Source organism: Asparagus officinalis, chromosome 8 (assembly GCF_001876935.1).
Source record: "Asparagus officinalis chromosome 8, Aspof.V1, whole genome shotgun sequence".
NCBI classification, from domain to species: Eukaryota; Viridiplantae; Streptophyta; class Magnoliopsida; order Asparagales; family Asparagaceae; genus Asparagus; species Asparagus officinalis.
This window is the reverse complement of record NC_033801.1, coordinates 2,441,197-2,456,305: the sequence shown is the minus strand read 5'-3', so window position 1 is coordinate 2,456,305 and position 15,109 is coordinate 2,441,197. Positions and strand designations below refer to the sequence as shown.

The following is a 15,109-nucleotide window of genomic DNA, read 5'->3' as shown; positions in this document are numbered from 1 at the left end:
CTCTCCCCTCCATCGCCGTGGTCGGAGGACAGGTAACGCTTCTTCTGTCCATTTCTCTCTCTCTCTCTAAAACCTCTGCAAAACCTCTAAAACCTCGATCACTTTCTCTGCCTTAAAATCTATTTTTTTTATTGCAGAGCTCGGGGAAGTCGTCGGTTCTGGAGAGCATCGTGGGGAGAGATTTTCTCCCGAGGGGGTCTGGTTAGTGTTTCTTTCGATTTGATGCTTCTTGATGGCACGATTGTAATTTTTCTTTTTCTGATTTTGATTTTTGGTGTTGCGAAGGGATTGTGACGAGGAGGCCGTTGGTGCTTCAGCTGCACAAGACGGAGGGTCAGGGAGACGATTATGCGGAGTTTCTGCACTTGCCAAGGAGGAAATTCACTGATTTTGGTAAATAATTTTGAGTTGGTTCGTCACTTTTCGTGGATTTGCATATAGAAAATAGATGTTTGGGCATTCTAATAATATAGTAAAAGGAATTTGGGCTTCCATTGTGATTTATAGCTCACGTTTGATCTAAATGATATAGGGTTTAAAGATATCCCTTCACTTAAATTAATAAATACATCTTTGGCATTATGATATTGTGGTTTATTATATGGGTTTAGAGAAGTAAAAGCTTTGTTACATATCGTAGAGGGTGATTCTTTTTAATGGTCATACTTCTTTTTTATTGCAGCTCTTGTGCGCAAGGAAATCCAAGATGAAACTGACAGAATTACAGGGAAAAGCAAACAAATTTCCCCAATTCCAATCCATCTGAGCATTTACTCGTCAAATGGTACGGAATGGGTTACGTATTTCCTTTTTCATTCCTTTTTTTCTTGACTGATACAAGTTTCGGTGTTTCATGTGTTTGCTATTCAAATTAGATTAGCAATAAAATTTTATTGGTGGCAGAAGTCTTTCTATTAAATATGATGTAGCTAAACGTTTACATAGATGTAGGGGTTGAAGATATTATGTCTTGATGCATTTGGACACCGGAACTCTGTCTATTGACACTACTTGGTTGATTTTGCAGTTGTAAACCTGACATTGATTGATCTGCCTGGTTTGACAAAGGTTGCCATAGGTATAGATACGAAATTTCTTCATTTTCTTCCATGTTTTATGCTACAAATCTTCATCTCTAGTTCCTAATATATGTATGTGTGTTTTCTTCAGAGGGACAGCCAGATAGTATTGTGGAGGATATTGAAGATATGGTTCGGTCTTATGTTGAAAAGGTATTTAGCTGTGAAGATTTTTATTACATCATCTACAGTGAAAGTTTTGCATTGCTCAACTTGTCCTAATAAATAACAATTTACTTATTCCTCTAAAAAGACCTGCTTTCGTCTGGAACACTCACATAAGCGCGTCTACTTGAATATACCAATGTTACTGTCTTTTGTTGTGAGTCCTTGCCCTTTTCTGTAGTTGTGATAATCATTTTTTTTCCTAATTCATTGTATCTTGTTTATTTTACAGCCTAATTGCGTTATACTGGCAATATCTCCAGCTAATCAAGATATTGCAACTTCCGATGCGATAAAGCTTGCTAGGGAAGTTGATCCAACAGGTACGTTTGCAGTACAATATAAATCAGGTTCTTCATGATGATATTTATTTACTGTGGTAATGACTAGTAAGAAATCTTAGTACCAAGACCATACTGGTACTGTTGCTAATGTGTCGAACATCGGGTCCGTAAGCCAATGTTGATGTTTAAATCTTTACCAATTTAATATTCATTTCACAACCTATTGAAATATCCTCTCCTTTTATGATCAAATATGAAATATTTTTCTTAATTATTAATAGGGGAGAGGACAATTGGAGTTTTGACGAAGCTAGATCTCATGGACAAGGGAACAAATGCTCTAGACGTAAGTCTGTTTTCCTTCCCATAGTTGAAAATAGTTGGAATTGGAATGGTGAATTAATTATTTGTTTGTTTATGCCTGTCTTTTATGTTTTGTTTTGTGTTGGTTTTGAACTATTTCAACCTTTATATACATTCCAAAGTTTCCTCTTCATTTATGATCTTTCTTTCAGGTTCTCGAAGGAAGGTCTTACCGTTTACAACATCCTTGGGTTGGAGTAGTAAATCGCTCGCAAGCAGATATAAATAAGAATGTTGACATGCTTGCAGCCAGGAGAAGGGAGAGGGAGTATTTTGAATCTAGTCCAGATTATTCACATTTAGCAAGTAAAATGGGTTCCGAATATCTTGCCAAAGTTCTTTCGAAGGTAACATATTTTGTAACTTAATATTATTAGAATAATCGTAGATTAGGGAATTGGAAATTCTATTAGTCTGATGGTTTTGAATGATTTCAGCATCTGGAGAATGTTATCAAGGCACGAATTCCCAGTATCACATCTTTGATTAATAAAAATATTGATGAACTTGAATCAGAGATGGAACAGATTGGTAGGCCAATTTCTGTTGATTCAGGGGTAAGACATTTATCTTGTTCTTATATTCTAAACTAGGAGTAATGCTAATTGTTTCTTGGGGAATCACATGATCTGCTGTTTCTGTGCATCCTCAGGCTCAATTGTACACCATATTGGAACTGTGCCGTGCTTTTGATCGAATATTTAAAGAGCATCTAGATGGAGGGTAATGTACTCAATAATTTTTTTTTCTCTTCAGTGGTCTGTAAAGCTCTTTCTTTCTCCCTTTTGATTCACAAGCATACATAAATTGTGTGCATGTCTTTATTTGTCTGTAGTGCTTAGTTGAGAGTACGAAGTCCATGTACCGTGGTTCAATAGTTGTATATTCTCCATTTAAATATGAATATTGCTAAACATCCATTTTCTATTGTGTTCGTTCTTTGTCTCTGGTGACAGGCTAAACTATTTTTTCAAAATTTTAAAATGAACTTTTTTATATGAATAATAACGTATGTTCTTTGGTGTATAAATTTTACTTTCAGACTTAATCCCTTGATTGTAGGATTACATCTTAACTGTTATAGTTGGTTATGCTTTCTTTGTCAGGAGTTTCGCATGTTGACTTCATTTTGCTTTTTGGTCTATTGTTGCAGGCGATCTGGAGGTGACATGATTTATGGAGTTTTTGACAATCAACTTCCAGCTGCTTTCAAGAAGCTTCCACTTGATCGGCATCTGTCTCTGCAGAATGTGAAGAAAGTTGTTTCTCAAGCTGATGGTTATCAGCCCCATCTAATTGCGCCTGAGCAAGGTTACCGTCGCCTAATTGAAAGCGCTCTAGGATACTTCAGAGGCCCAGCTGAAGCAACTGTAGATGCTGTAAGTCACCTCGTCTTAGTTTCTGCATTATCAAACAAACAAAACTTCTGGGGATTTACAGTTACCACTCTTCTTTGTGTTCACTATCACAATTTAGCTCAGTGAAATTGTTACCTGCAAGAGATTGGGAACTTCAATGAGCTCAAAATTTAAACCTTTTAGCATCTCCGTATTTACATCCCCATAATCTTTATAGAAATTTGTCGTGGTGTTGATATTCTGAGTATTTCCAGGTTCATGGGATTCTGAAGCAATTGGTAAGGAAGTCAATTGGAGAGACCCAGGTGATAAAACTTCTAGTGGCAGAAAATATGCTGAACCATTTTCTCTCTGAATGGAAGCCTCATTGCATTTCTCTCTTGTTAACAGGAACTGAGAAGATTTCCAACTCTTCAAGCTGAGTTATCCGCTGCTACATCAGAGGCCTTAGAAAGATTCCGTGAAGAGAGCAAGAAGTCAGCACTTCGGCTAGTGGACATGGAGGCATCCTATTTAACTGCGGATTTCTTCAGAAAACTCCCACAGGAGATGGAGAGGGCAGGTAATCCTGAGGCACCGACTATAGATCGCTACAGCGAGGCCCATTTCAGAAGGATAGGATCCAATGTCTCTTCGTATATCAGTATGGTATCTGAAACACTCAAGAACTCCATCCCAAAGGCGGCTGTTTATTGCCAGGTTCGCGAGGCTAAGCAGTCTTTGCTCAATCACTTCTATACTCAACTCGGAAAGAAAGAGGTACTATTGTTTACCTCCTTCTTTATTTTAGGATGTAACCACCATAAACATTTAGCTGATTTGCATAAAAGTACCATACTTCGTTTGATTAGATAAAAGTAACACAAACTTTGTCACAGAACTACCCTAACTGACAGAAGCTGTTAGAGCATCTCCAACAGCTTCCCCATCTTCTTGAAATACTCAAATTTGGAGAATATAGAGCTTTTTTTTGGTCCAACAGAATCCCCATCCCATTCCCCAAAATAGGGAAGGAGGAGAAAAAATAGGGAGCCTTCCCCAAATCTGCAGCATTCTCCAAATTTTTGGGGAGAGCTTTATTATTGTAATAAATGCGATTTTTCAAAATGGGGAAGCTGTTGGAGTTGGAGCAAAAATAATTTGGAGAATATGACTTTTGTTTCTCCATTTTGGAGAAAATTTTGGGGAAGCTGTTGGAGATGCTCTTAGGTGGCACGTGATGCATACACACATGACATATTTTGAATATTTTGTTTTTATTCAGTCTGAATAACTCTTCTCTCATCGTCTTCCCACTTCTCAACTATTATGATCTTATACCCTTTGACAACACTGTTGTGATAGTTTCTGACAGTATGTGATATTTTCTTTGCGGATTTGAAAGTTTGTCATACTTTTCTACAATAAAAAAAATTGTTTTCTGGTGGTTTTGTAAAAGCCGCCTAATTGTTCAGGATAATTTTATGGAGTTTCATGAAAATTTTTATAATAACCAAAATTTGAAATTTCTGCGCAGGCCCATCAGCTGGTGCACCTGTTGGACGAGGATCCCGCGCTGATGGAGCGAAGGCAGCAGTGTCATAAGAGGCTTGAATTGTACAAGTCAGCGAGGGAAGAGATCGAATCTGTTTCGTGGAACTGATGAAATTCTTTGTTTTACCCTGTAGTGTGTATATAGATTGGAGTCACAGAAAGTGGTAGCACATCTTGCAGACATTTTGATTCTTCCTTCAGTGCTGGCTTTTTCTTGATGCAACGTGTTTGCATCGCCGGTTATAGAACTGACTGATTAGTAGACACTTATATGTTCATATAAATAGCAATACTTTGTACGTCACGTTTAACTCGTTGAGTCACCCTTGGTATGCTTTCCTTCTGGACGAATGGATTATTTGTTCATGTATATATGTAATCACTTGACTGAGGCTCTGGCAGTTAAAAAGGTTGGTGAAATGTGCATTAGCTTGATATGAAGATTGGCTGAGCGCCTGAAAATTCTGGCAATTTTCCTTATTCTCCTTTCCCCAGATGTTGAATTTCATTTTAATGCCAATATATTAGTTGAAAAAAAAAGGGGAACTCGCTAAATTCTCAAATGCTGGAAACCATACCGACGTTCGTTTCCGGAGGAGGGGGGTTGCAGCCTTGCAGGGGACGAGTCGGGTTTGGGTATGTGTATAAGGCCCGATATTCAATCATGGACCCGAATCCAACTGGAGCGGGTTCAGGAATTTCGTTCCGAAACAAAAGCCCGACCCGAAACGTCTAAACCCTCGCGTCCTCCCTATCTCCCTTCCATTTGTTATATTTGGAGCGCTCGTTCTTCGGATATCGTCACCCCTCCCTTTAACATGAGGACCTCACCGCTGTGGAGTCAATGGCGACTTCCTCTCCCAACGCATGCGTTACAATCTCGAAGTAAGAAAGGGAAGGAAGCTCTCGATTCCCTTTGGTTTTCTCTCGGTCATTTCGTCAAACACCTGGCTTGCACTGTTTCAATCGCGCCCCCATAATTTCTGGTGTTTAGTTTTTTTTTTAAAATTAGATACTTTGTGATGCGGTTTCCATTTCAGTGATGCGAGCGCGGCGCGGTTCTTCTCGAGCGTCGATGTCAGTCTCCGCTGAAACTCGCGGTGATAAGCATCATGCTGGCACCGGGGTATGTGTTTTATTTTATTTTATTTTATAAAATATGATGTTATGGATGTTTGAGTATCCTGTGCTCGATTATATGGTTGTGAATTTGTTGTGTTTATATTGCATCCTTTCCATTTTCTGAGTTTTAGTTGTTCCCTCATTAGTCATTAGGCATGAGGCTGAAGTGTAGGAAATACAAGATGTTTGCATCTTTCTTTGGATTAGAGCTACTTTATTATGCTAGAAAGGGGACGTGGAAAAAAGATATTGGGCACACATCTCTAAGGAAACTAAATGTTTGTCCTGTAATAATTTGGCATACAGGAGAAATCTTTGCCAAAACGCGAAACTGGAGCCTTTCAGAAGCTACCCATGGTGATGCCCTCCATCGATATACTCTCTTCAGCAAAAAGAAAAGCTAGGAATGTCACTCCTACAAAAGGCAGTCACTTATGGAATCATTTATGTCACAGTTTTAAATATTTATTATTCCTTGAAAATTTCCTCGACATTTAGATATTGTTATCGCCTTTCAACAAATATGGTCATGGATCTGCTGATATACTTCTTTTTAACTGTATAGGCATTGCAAACATTGCAAAACGAGAGAGAAACAAAGCCGCCAAACACCTTGATGCATTAATGAAAGTAAGTTTTAATTGCTACCTCCTTGTCTAGATTGGAAGCGTGAGATATCTTTATGATGCTGATATAACTGCTGCATATATAACTTGTCCACTGACGCAATTTTCACACCGATTTACAGGAGCTAGCTGTACCTTTGAGAGAATACAAGGAAAACTTCCCTAAAAAACAATTTTTACATCCATATGAACGAGCTCTTATTGAGTTAACTTTTGGGGAGGGTAAATATGAACAGGTCTGTTATTATCTTTTCTTTGAAACCTTTTTAGGATATTCCTGTACTTGCAGTAGTCTATGGGCTAGCATTGTACTTCTCTTGGAAATCACTGGTTGTTGCAAAACAGAAACCTCATTTTTATTCTTGATAGTTAGTAGACTTTTAATCTGACCTACACACCTCTTATTCTCTTAACTTTGTACAAGTACTTCGAACAAATCACTAATTTATCCCAAACCTCCTACGGGCCAAATAGCACATAATAAACTTAAACCAACTCAAATATAAGTTGTTTAACCATTTTACTATCACAATATATTATCTTTTCTTATTTAAATGTAAGTCAATGCTAATACTTAAAGCCAAGTAGGAGATGAACATCCTAATTCCTATTAAATTGTGAGAACATTATATTCATCTTCCATATTCTTAGTGAGTATAATGTCACACACCATATAGACATGTAGTAATAGAAGCCTTTAAAATCCCTCAGACATGTCATTATATAATAACTTCACTTTTGTCTAAACCAATGTTTTAAATATCGCCCGATAAACCGATATTATTGGCGATTTATCGGTTTTAGGGGCCTTCCGCTATGATAAGTTCGATTTTAAATTGGTCATTGTTTTTGGATGTTTATTGCCGATAATGTGGCGATAACGTAAGTTATCAGCCGATATTGTCAGCCCAAAAATCGGAATTATCAGCCTTTGGTTTGAGTTTTGATTTCGGGCAATGGACACCTATTCAGTGCACTTTAAACTTGACCCGACCCGAGTTTCTACCATTGATTAGTGATGCTAAACATAATTATTTACATTTTAGTATGTCTATATTTCATGAAGTATGGTTAGATTATATTTTAGATTATTATATTATGTATATCACCATCCGGTAATATCACTTCGATAAATACTACTTATCCCCGATATATCCCCACATATCCGCTATCAAATATGGATTTTGACCATCCGATAAATCCCAATAACCGATATATAAAACCTTGCTTTGAACCATTTCAGTAGTTTGTTCTATCGCCAGGCTACTGTTGTTATATTCAATCCTATTTTAAGCTTATTTTCTTAATGATTTTTCTGTGGCTTAACAGGTATTAGGAAGAGTAGACTCTCTCAGAAAGAAAGTTCTATTTGTCGGAAAGCAGCATGCATCACTCTGTGCTCAGGTTAGATGAAAACCAATTATCTCATATAAATGTAACCAACAATGTTTAAATCCCAACAACGCTAAAATATGACATATGTTAAAACGTGATAGATAAATGTAATCAACAATAATTCTTGTTTTCCATATATTTGGATAAATAGTGGTTCCTTCCAAATATTCAAAATAATGCATGCATAATACGAAATAAATACATACAAAGCATGTTGCAGAATGAAAAAACATCAATGGGTTATTGTTCTCCATGTATTTGGATAGATTGCGGTTCCTTTTAAATAATTGAAATGTACATTCACAAATTGAATTTGATAATACTGTCACTATATTACTATTTTCTGTAGGTCTGGAACTCAAGGCTCTTTTCAAATGAAAATGAAGTAATGCATGTTACCAGTTACATAGCATTATGATATAAATTTTATCCCATAGATATGAAGCTCAAGGCGCATTCATGATTAGCCAAATAAAACATAATAACAGTATCACTATTCAGTTTCCCATGGTTTGAGCTTAAACTTCGTTTGAAGAAATAAACTAACTTGGAATTTCTTAAACTTTAGCTTCATTATGCTTTTTTGCGTCTTACGATTTATCAAAAAGTTGTGATCAAGTGCTTAATTCTTCAATTTTTTTTAACTTCCCGATAAGAGGTCCAGATTTTCATTCAGGTTGGATATTTAACCTTTACAGTCTCAGACAAAGCGGGAAGCAGAAGAACGGCTAAATGAGGTAATTTTAACACACAACAAACTTTAATGCATAACAAACTCCTATGACACCAAAGGTTGTTGGCATATGCATATACCTTTTTGTTCTTGTTTCTCTTCAACTAAATTTGCCATGAGCACTCTGTTGATGTGAAGGGTTTAAAGAAGGTTGAGGAAGTTTTCCAACTTGAAAGGAAGGCCGTTGAAGATTTGATATATGTCGCGAAGGTGTCATATCTTGTATTTTTCCTTTCAAATTTATTTAATGGCTATTAGATGTGAGCATAAATGCGATCAACAACTTTTTAAGAAAATGAAAACATCAATATTTTTTTGAGTTTCCATATAGTGTTTCATGGTTTTTCTTTTTGTTATTATATTCCAGTGCAAATTATTGCTCTCATGTTTGTGATGTCTTCCATTTTATCTGTTTTCTCTTAGTTTTTGTCTCTTTCTCTTGTCTAGGCATTCTTAGTGAAGAATACTTAATTTGTAGTTTAATTTGATAAAAATATGTCAAATGCTTCTTCCTAACTGTACTTAATGGTGCTCTAGATGCTGCTGACTAGCTTTGTTTGTCTATATACATAATATGTAGTTCAACTGGATAATGTATTAAATCTCTGATGGTACTTAATGTTCTATATTTTGATTGCCAGTTCCAATCCAGAGTAAAAAGTGGGTGAGCTAGGCACAGAGTACTGACTTTGTGTCGATTCCATAATATTTTCACAGTGCTTATTGAACTTCCACATATTCAATAGTTGGAATGCCAAACAGTCCAGTGGCCCACAAAGCAAAAATAGTAAAGAACAACCTTCTTTTGTTCTTTCTTGTTGTCACTATGCCACTGCTATGTGGAATTCTAATAAATAAGTGTTTTTTCTCTTACTGACAATTAATTTTTAGTTTATATTTATATGTATATATACTGTTTATGATGTGGTAATTTGAGCTAGGTTGGTTCCTGGTTTCTTGCAGATGTTGCGTGCTATGCCGGTGGTAGATCCAGAAACACCAACACTTTGTCTTGTTGGGGCACCCAACGTTGGGAAATCTTCACTGGTCCGTATACTCTCAACAGGGAAACCAGAGGTGTGCTTCTGTCTCTAAGCAGCTATCTGATTTACCTAGTTAACTGTAAAGTTCTACCAAGTGATCACAAAAGTGCAATCTTTTGAATCTTTCTAGGCCTATATTTACATGCTAACTTAAAATTTATAACGGTTCTGACTTCCCGGATCGAGACTGCTCCATTCATTTTGAATCTTCCTAGGCCTATCTTTTGTGGTACTCATGAAATTTTTCATAAGAGTAAATTCTAAATTCACTTTGTGCTGACTATAAGAACTGCATTCTGTGCTTCCTGTTGTAGTATTGATCACAAAAGTCCAAGGCCTTCTTCAAGTTATGGTTGCTATGGGATGACTATTAGATTTTATACATTCTGCCTGTTTTGGTCTTTTTTGTTTGTATCTGTAGGCTATCTAAAAATTACTACAGATAGCTGATCCTTATCAAACACCAATGATGGAAGTTACAACCTGACGACTTTCACGTCAACAGACGAATGCTACAATCTGAAAACTTTCACGTAGATCGATAAAGATTACAATCTGATGACCTTCACAACAAGCGATGAAAGCTCTATTTCAATAGCCTTCACAATCAACATCGGGAGTTATAATCTGATGACTCATATTTTCAAGGGGCCAAGACGAAGGTTACAAGATGACGATCTTTGCAAACGCTCTAGCAAAAGAGACTACAAATTGACGATCTCTTCAAATCAAAACGCAGATATTTCTCAAACCATAAGGAATTTGACAAAACGGATGGGAGTAAACCGAACCCTTAGGGTAGGAGTTTGGTCGGCTCCGTCTCGTCGAGATAGTCGAATTTCATATATAATTTGTCCAATTCTGATTTACGGTTTGAAAGTTATGACTTGTTCTTCGTAGCAAGTTATGTTCTGAAGCCCGTTTGCAAGAATGGGCTTCGCCTGAACATTGAACTTCGCCTGAAGCTCGCCAAGCTCGTCTGAGACTCGCCTCTGCGTTCCAGAGTCAAGATGCAGAGTTCATTTCTGCGTCCCAACAACAAAACGCAGGGTTTATCGCTACGTTCCGGATCCAAACACAGGGTTCATTGCTGTGTTCCAGACTCAAAACACATAGTTCGTGTCTGTGTTTCAGACTCAAAACGCAGAGTTCTTGGCTGCGTTTCAGACTCAAAACGCAAAACGCAGAGTTCGTGGTTGCGTTCCAAACTCAAAATGCAGAATTCGTGGCTGCGTTCCAGACTCAAAACGCAGAGCTCATTGCTGCGTTTTCAGGCTCAAATGCAGAGCCCAACTCTGCGTCCTAGGTCCAGAACGCAGAGTTCGTGCCAGAACACGGATTTTTGCGTTTGACTGGTTCAAACAAAACCTGAACGATTTTAAAATTGTTTTTTCATTTAATGGGGGCAGTTACACCCCATAAGCTCTCATTAAGGAGAGATTTAAGGGGGCGGTTACACCCCATAAACCCTTATTAAGGAGCAAATCAAGGGGGCGATTACACCCCTTAATCTCCTATAAATAGCTAAAAATTTAGCTTAATGGGAATTGGGTTCTTTAGAGTTTTTGGAGAATTGAGATCGGCACAAGGCTTCTTGGCAGAAGGAAGATCTCGGCAATCTTCAGACCCTCGGAGTTATTCTTGGAGCTTTCATCAACCTTGACTTTCAAACCGATTTTCGGTTAAATCAATCAACTCTTCCATAGAGTTATAACTCGCTCAGAGTTCTCTAACTCGTTAGAGTTTCAAACTTGCCACGCAAGTTCGTCCAAGACTTCGAGTCAAGAGGCGAAGACAACGTTCCACGAGGTGAAGCGTTCGGATCGTCAACGGAAAACAAACTCGACGTAAGCATTCGAGGGAGGCATTCCATCGACACTAAGAAGAACCCAGTTTTAAACAAAAGGAATGATCTCCGTCGATCCTTCTCTCTTTTGTAAATCGGGAAACCAATCGAGAAGATTGTAATTTTTTTTTTCTAAGTGTGTTAGAGAGATATTGCATTGAGAGAATTGTAATCCATTTTTTTTAAGTCCGTTAGAGAGAATACTACAAATCCAATTCTCCATTTTTTTTCTATCAATATTCCCACCAAACAATATCATGCATTAGAAGTTTGTGATTAACTCCCTTGAGATTACTATTTTGAAGTGAGAAACATGATTCTAGTTCATACACTCTCAACACATTCTAGCAAGGTGTTAATTGTTCTTGCAATATTCCATCCTTCTCATATACAAAACATTGCTGTTATTGTAACGCTCACGTATAATATATATTTTTTCAGGTCTGCAACTACCCTTTCACGACTAGAGGAATTCTGATGGGTCATATTGTTATAAACTATGAGCGTTTTCAGGTTAGATCACAAAAGGTCTCTTGTTTATTTTTATTATCGTAATTTTTTATTTTTATTTTTTTGAAATTACTTGCGTCTCGAAGATGAATAGTTCTACTGCAGGTTACTGACACTCCAGGTCTTCTCACGAGACATGATGGTATGTCATTTAAGTAACCATGTTGTATGCTGTTCATCAATTTTTAGTTGCATTTTGGCATCTTAGGGAACATAATGCTACTTATGCATTTCTTCTATTTTGCTGGTGAGCTGATATTTTCCCCACCTTTTCTTTCCTGTTTTCTTATAAGAGATGAGTGTTCTTTTAAATTGCATCATACTAATGACAAGGTTTTTTTTCATGAAAACAGCCTTTAAAATAGGTAGAATCGATAGAAACCATATACGAAGTCTTTTTTATACATAATCAACCACCTTTCGTCAAATTCTGCTCGACTAAGGTATAAATTACCCAAATTACCTTCATTAATTACACGTGTAATTGGGAGACACGTGTTAGGCACATGTAATTATTGAAGCCAGTTTGCGTATTTTTGCGCATTAAGTGATTAGAAGTTGACAAAAATGGTTGATAGAAAACTAAAGCCACTTATAAGGTGGTTTCCCTATTAGAATAAACTTTAAAGGTGGTTTCTATCGATTCAATCTATTTTAAAGGCGGTTTTCATGAAAAGACTCTAATGACAAATCTGAACATGAAAATAACCATGGCTTTGGATACTGGTTTGTTCAAATAGCTTCTATGGCCATAATCTTTATAATGCTTGTGAATGGAAGAAATTTTCATTATGCAAAAGCATTTTTTGAGTTAGAACTTTGCAATATTTGTGTTTTTTTTTAAATTTCAATTATACATCTTGAACAACTGTTGAAAGTAGAGATGGAGAATTAATTATCTTTCCATTGTTCTGCTGCACCCAGACGACAGGAACAATCTAGAAAGATTAACACTGGCTGTCCTGACTCATTTACCAACTGCTGTTCTGTATGTTCATGATCTCACTGGAGAATGCGGGACTTCACCTGCAGATCAGGTTTGCCAATATTTTTCCTTGCATATGTTTTGAAGCTTTAGAACTAAGGCAAGAGATCCATCAGTATCCTTTCTTTAAATATACCCCTATTTAATGATTTTGGTTGATGTGCAAAATGCTTGTCATCTTGTGCTGAAAGTAATATACACTCACTTAAAGTTGAAAACACCCAGGATTTGGGAAAGTTAATGTCCTATATCTCTATGTTGGCTTTGCCTGGTTAGCTTCTTTATTTCCAAATTAGGAAAAATTACTTAGCAATTTATTTTAAAGGGTAAAATTGCTAGAACATAGAATATTATTTCACTATAGTAGCTATTGTGATTTGCTTGTACTTATGCATATCCATTATACAGAAATCTAATACTAAACCAACAAAAAAGTAGTTATCATCTTATAAAAGTTGTGGTATTAGATCAGAGAAATTCATTTTTTTTTTCTCCTTTCACTTTTATTCATTTTTTTATTATATATTTTGATCACTTGCGCAGTTCATCACATACAAGGAGATAAAGGAAAGATTTCTAGGTCACCTCTGGGTTGATGTTGTTTCTAAGTGTGATCTACTGCAAGATCCCCTGAGCAGTTTTACAGCAGATGATCTAGAAAGGTACAAAAATTTAGGACCAGATGGAGCCATTCGTGTCTCAGTAAAGAGTGAAGTTGGTATCAGTGAGGTTGGTGCTAAAATATGTCCATTTTTTTATTTATCACTTTCAGTAGAATGGCATAATTTTCGCCAGCAACAAGTCACATTGTAAAGATAGAACTCAAGCCTATATAATTCACCTTGTTGTTTCAGCTGAAAGATAAAGTTCATGACCTGCTACTCTCCCAGATGGCTAGGGTCAAAGGGGAAGAGATCAAACGGGCATGCTAGTAGGTCCACATACAGTCTCTGTCATATCTAGATTTGGTATTATGTTGAACTATTTGTTGAGGATAGGAGATGCACTTGGGAACATTTTCATGGTGGATTAACGATCAGAAGGCTCAGGATTAAAGTTCATGACCTGCACTTATCGTTTCCTTTATGGTTGATACCGTCGAATCTGTCTTCCACCACTTCTTTAGCGAACAAGCTACAGTCTACTTCCATCAGCATCACTTCTGTGGCTCGCCATGACAGTACCTTTCACCAAGCAAGTTTATTCCCGTGAACTATCTCAAGGATTCCTTTGGCTCCACACACCTTTTAGTTTAGATGTGCTTATACTGCAAAAAAGATGTTGTTTTCTATCCTAAACCAAGATTTTGATGTGATCTATTACAAGGTTCTTAGTATTATTTGAGGAACTTAGCTTGTCTAGAATTGTTCCATTGATTGATGAATGTACTAGTAAATTTGTTCGCGCTTTCTGACACAGCATATTATGTTCCTTGTTACATCATCTTCGAATTCGAGAGGACCCAACTCCTCTTTAAATATTTATCTGATGATTGAAAAGAAACTCATGCTAAAATGTTATTGATGTTGGGAAGAAACTCATAATGGGTAGAGATGAAAGTGCATCAATTTTATATATACCATGCTTGTGTCGCAAATTTCAAATGCTTTCATTTCACTCCAAGTAACCAAATCTCTCTCAGGCGTTTTGTCAAACAGCTCCCATTCGACCTCGAAGTAACCAAATCAAACTCATGGGCAAGAATCCGAAACAATTCTGCCCACATCGCGGAAGCAGTAGTTCATATGAATTATTGAGTTCAGAACCTCCTTCAAATCCTCTTCAAACCTAGAAGATTTGTGGAGCTGAGGAGCTTTTTTCTTAAAAGGGTGAAAGAGGGATTGCAGACGGCTGATCTCGGCTTAATTAAGTGCTATTTAAAAATTTCCAAAAAAAAAAAAAAAAAAAAAAAATTGTTCCTTTAATTTGTTTATTGAAAATTCTAGGTCTCCGTTTGAATTTTGCAACCTCAGCTCTTCTGCGGAAGCAAACAAATCAGATCACTTTCCAGGTTCCATTTTCTCTCCTCCTCTTCTTGTTTTGAACAGTCCGCTATGCTTTATCTGA

At 36.9% G+C, this 15,109-nt stretch overlaps 1 protein-coding gene and 1 pseudogene across 1 annotated transcript; both read left to right on the top strand.

Moving 5' to 3' along the window:
* LOC109851376 overlaps positions 1-5,465 on the top strand; it is a 5,680-nt pseudogene extending 215 nt beyond the window's left edge.
* LOC109851377 (nucleolar GTP-binding protein 1) lies at positions 5,581-14,485 on the top strand. Its single transcript, XM_020421461.1, has 14 exons — positions 5,581-5,667; positions 5,823-5,908; positions 6,211-6,328; positions 6,470-6,534; positions 6,653-6,766; positions 7,860-7,934; positions 8,624-8,662; positions 8,797-8,868; positions 9,622-9,735; positions 11,989-12,060; positions 12,163-12,199; positions 12,982-13,094; positions 13,586-13,771; positions 13,897-14,485. Exons 1-14 carry the CDS (start codon positions 5,601-5,603, stop codon positions 13,972-13,974), a joined length of 1,236 nt encoding a protein of 411 aa, XP_020277050.1. The 5' UTR covers positions 5,581-5,600; the 3' UTR covers positions 13,975-14,485.

What these genes read in the sequence shown, in the direction of transcription:
- LOC109851377 (XM_020421461.1), top strand. Translation starts at nt 5,601, where the DNA reads ATGAGGACCTCACCGCTGTGGAGTCAATGGCGACTTCCTCTCCCAACG. An exon ending in GGACTTCACCTGCAGATCAG is followed by an intron (nt 13,095 to 13,585) that starts GTTTGCCAATAT and finishes TCACTTGCGCAG; the next exon opens with TTCATCACATACAAGGAGAT. An exon ending in GTGAAGTTGGTATCAGTGAG is followed by an intron (nt 13,772 to 13,896) that starts GTTGGTGCTAAA and finishes TTGTTGTTTCAG; the next exon opens with CTGAAAGATAAAGTTCATGA.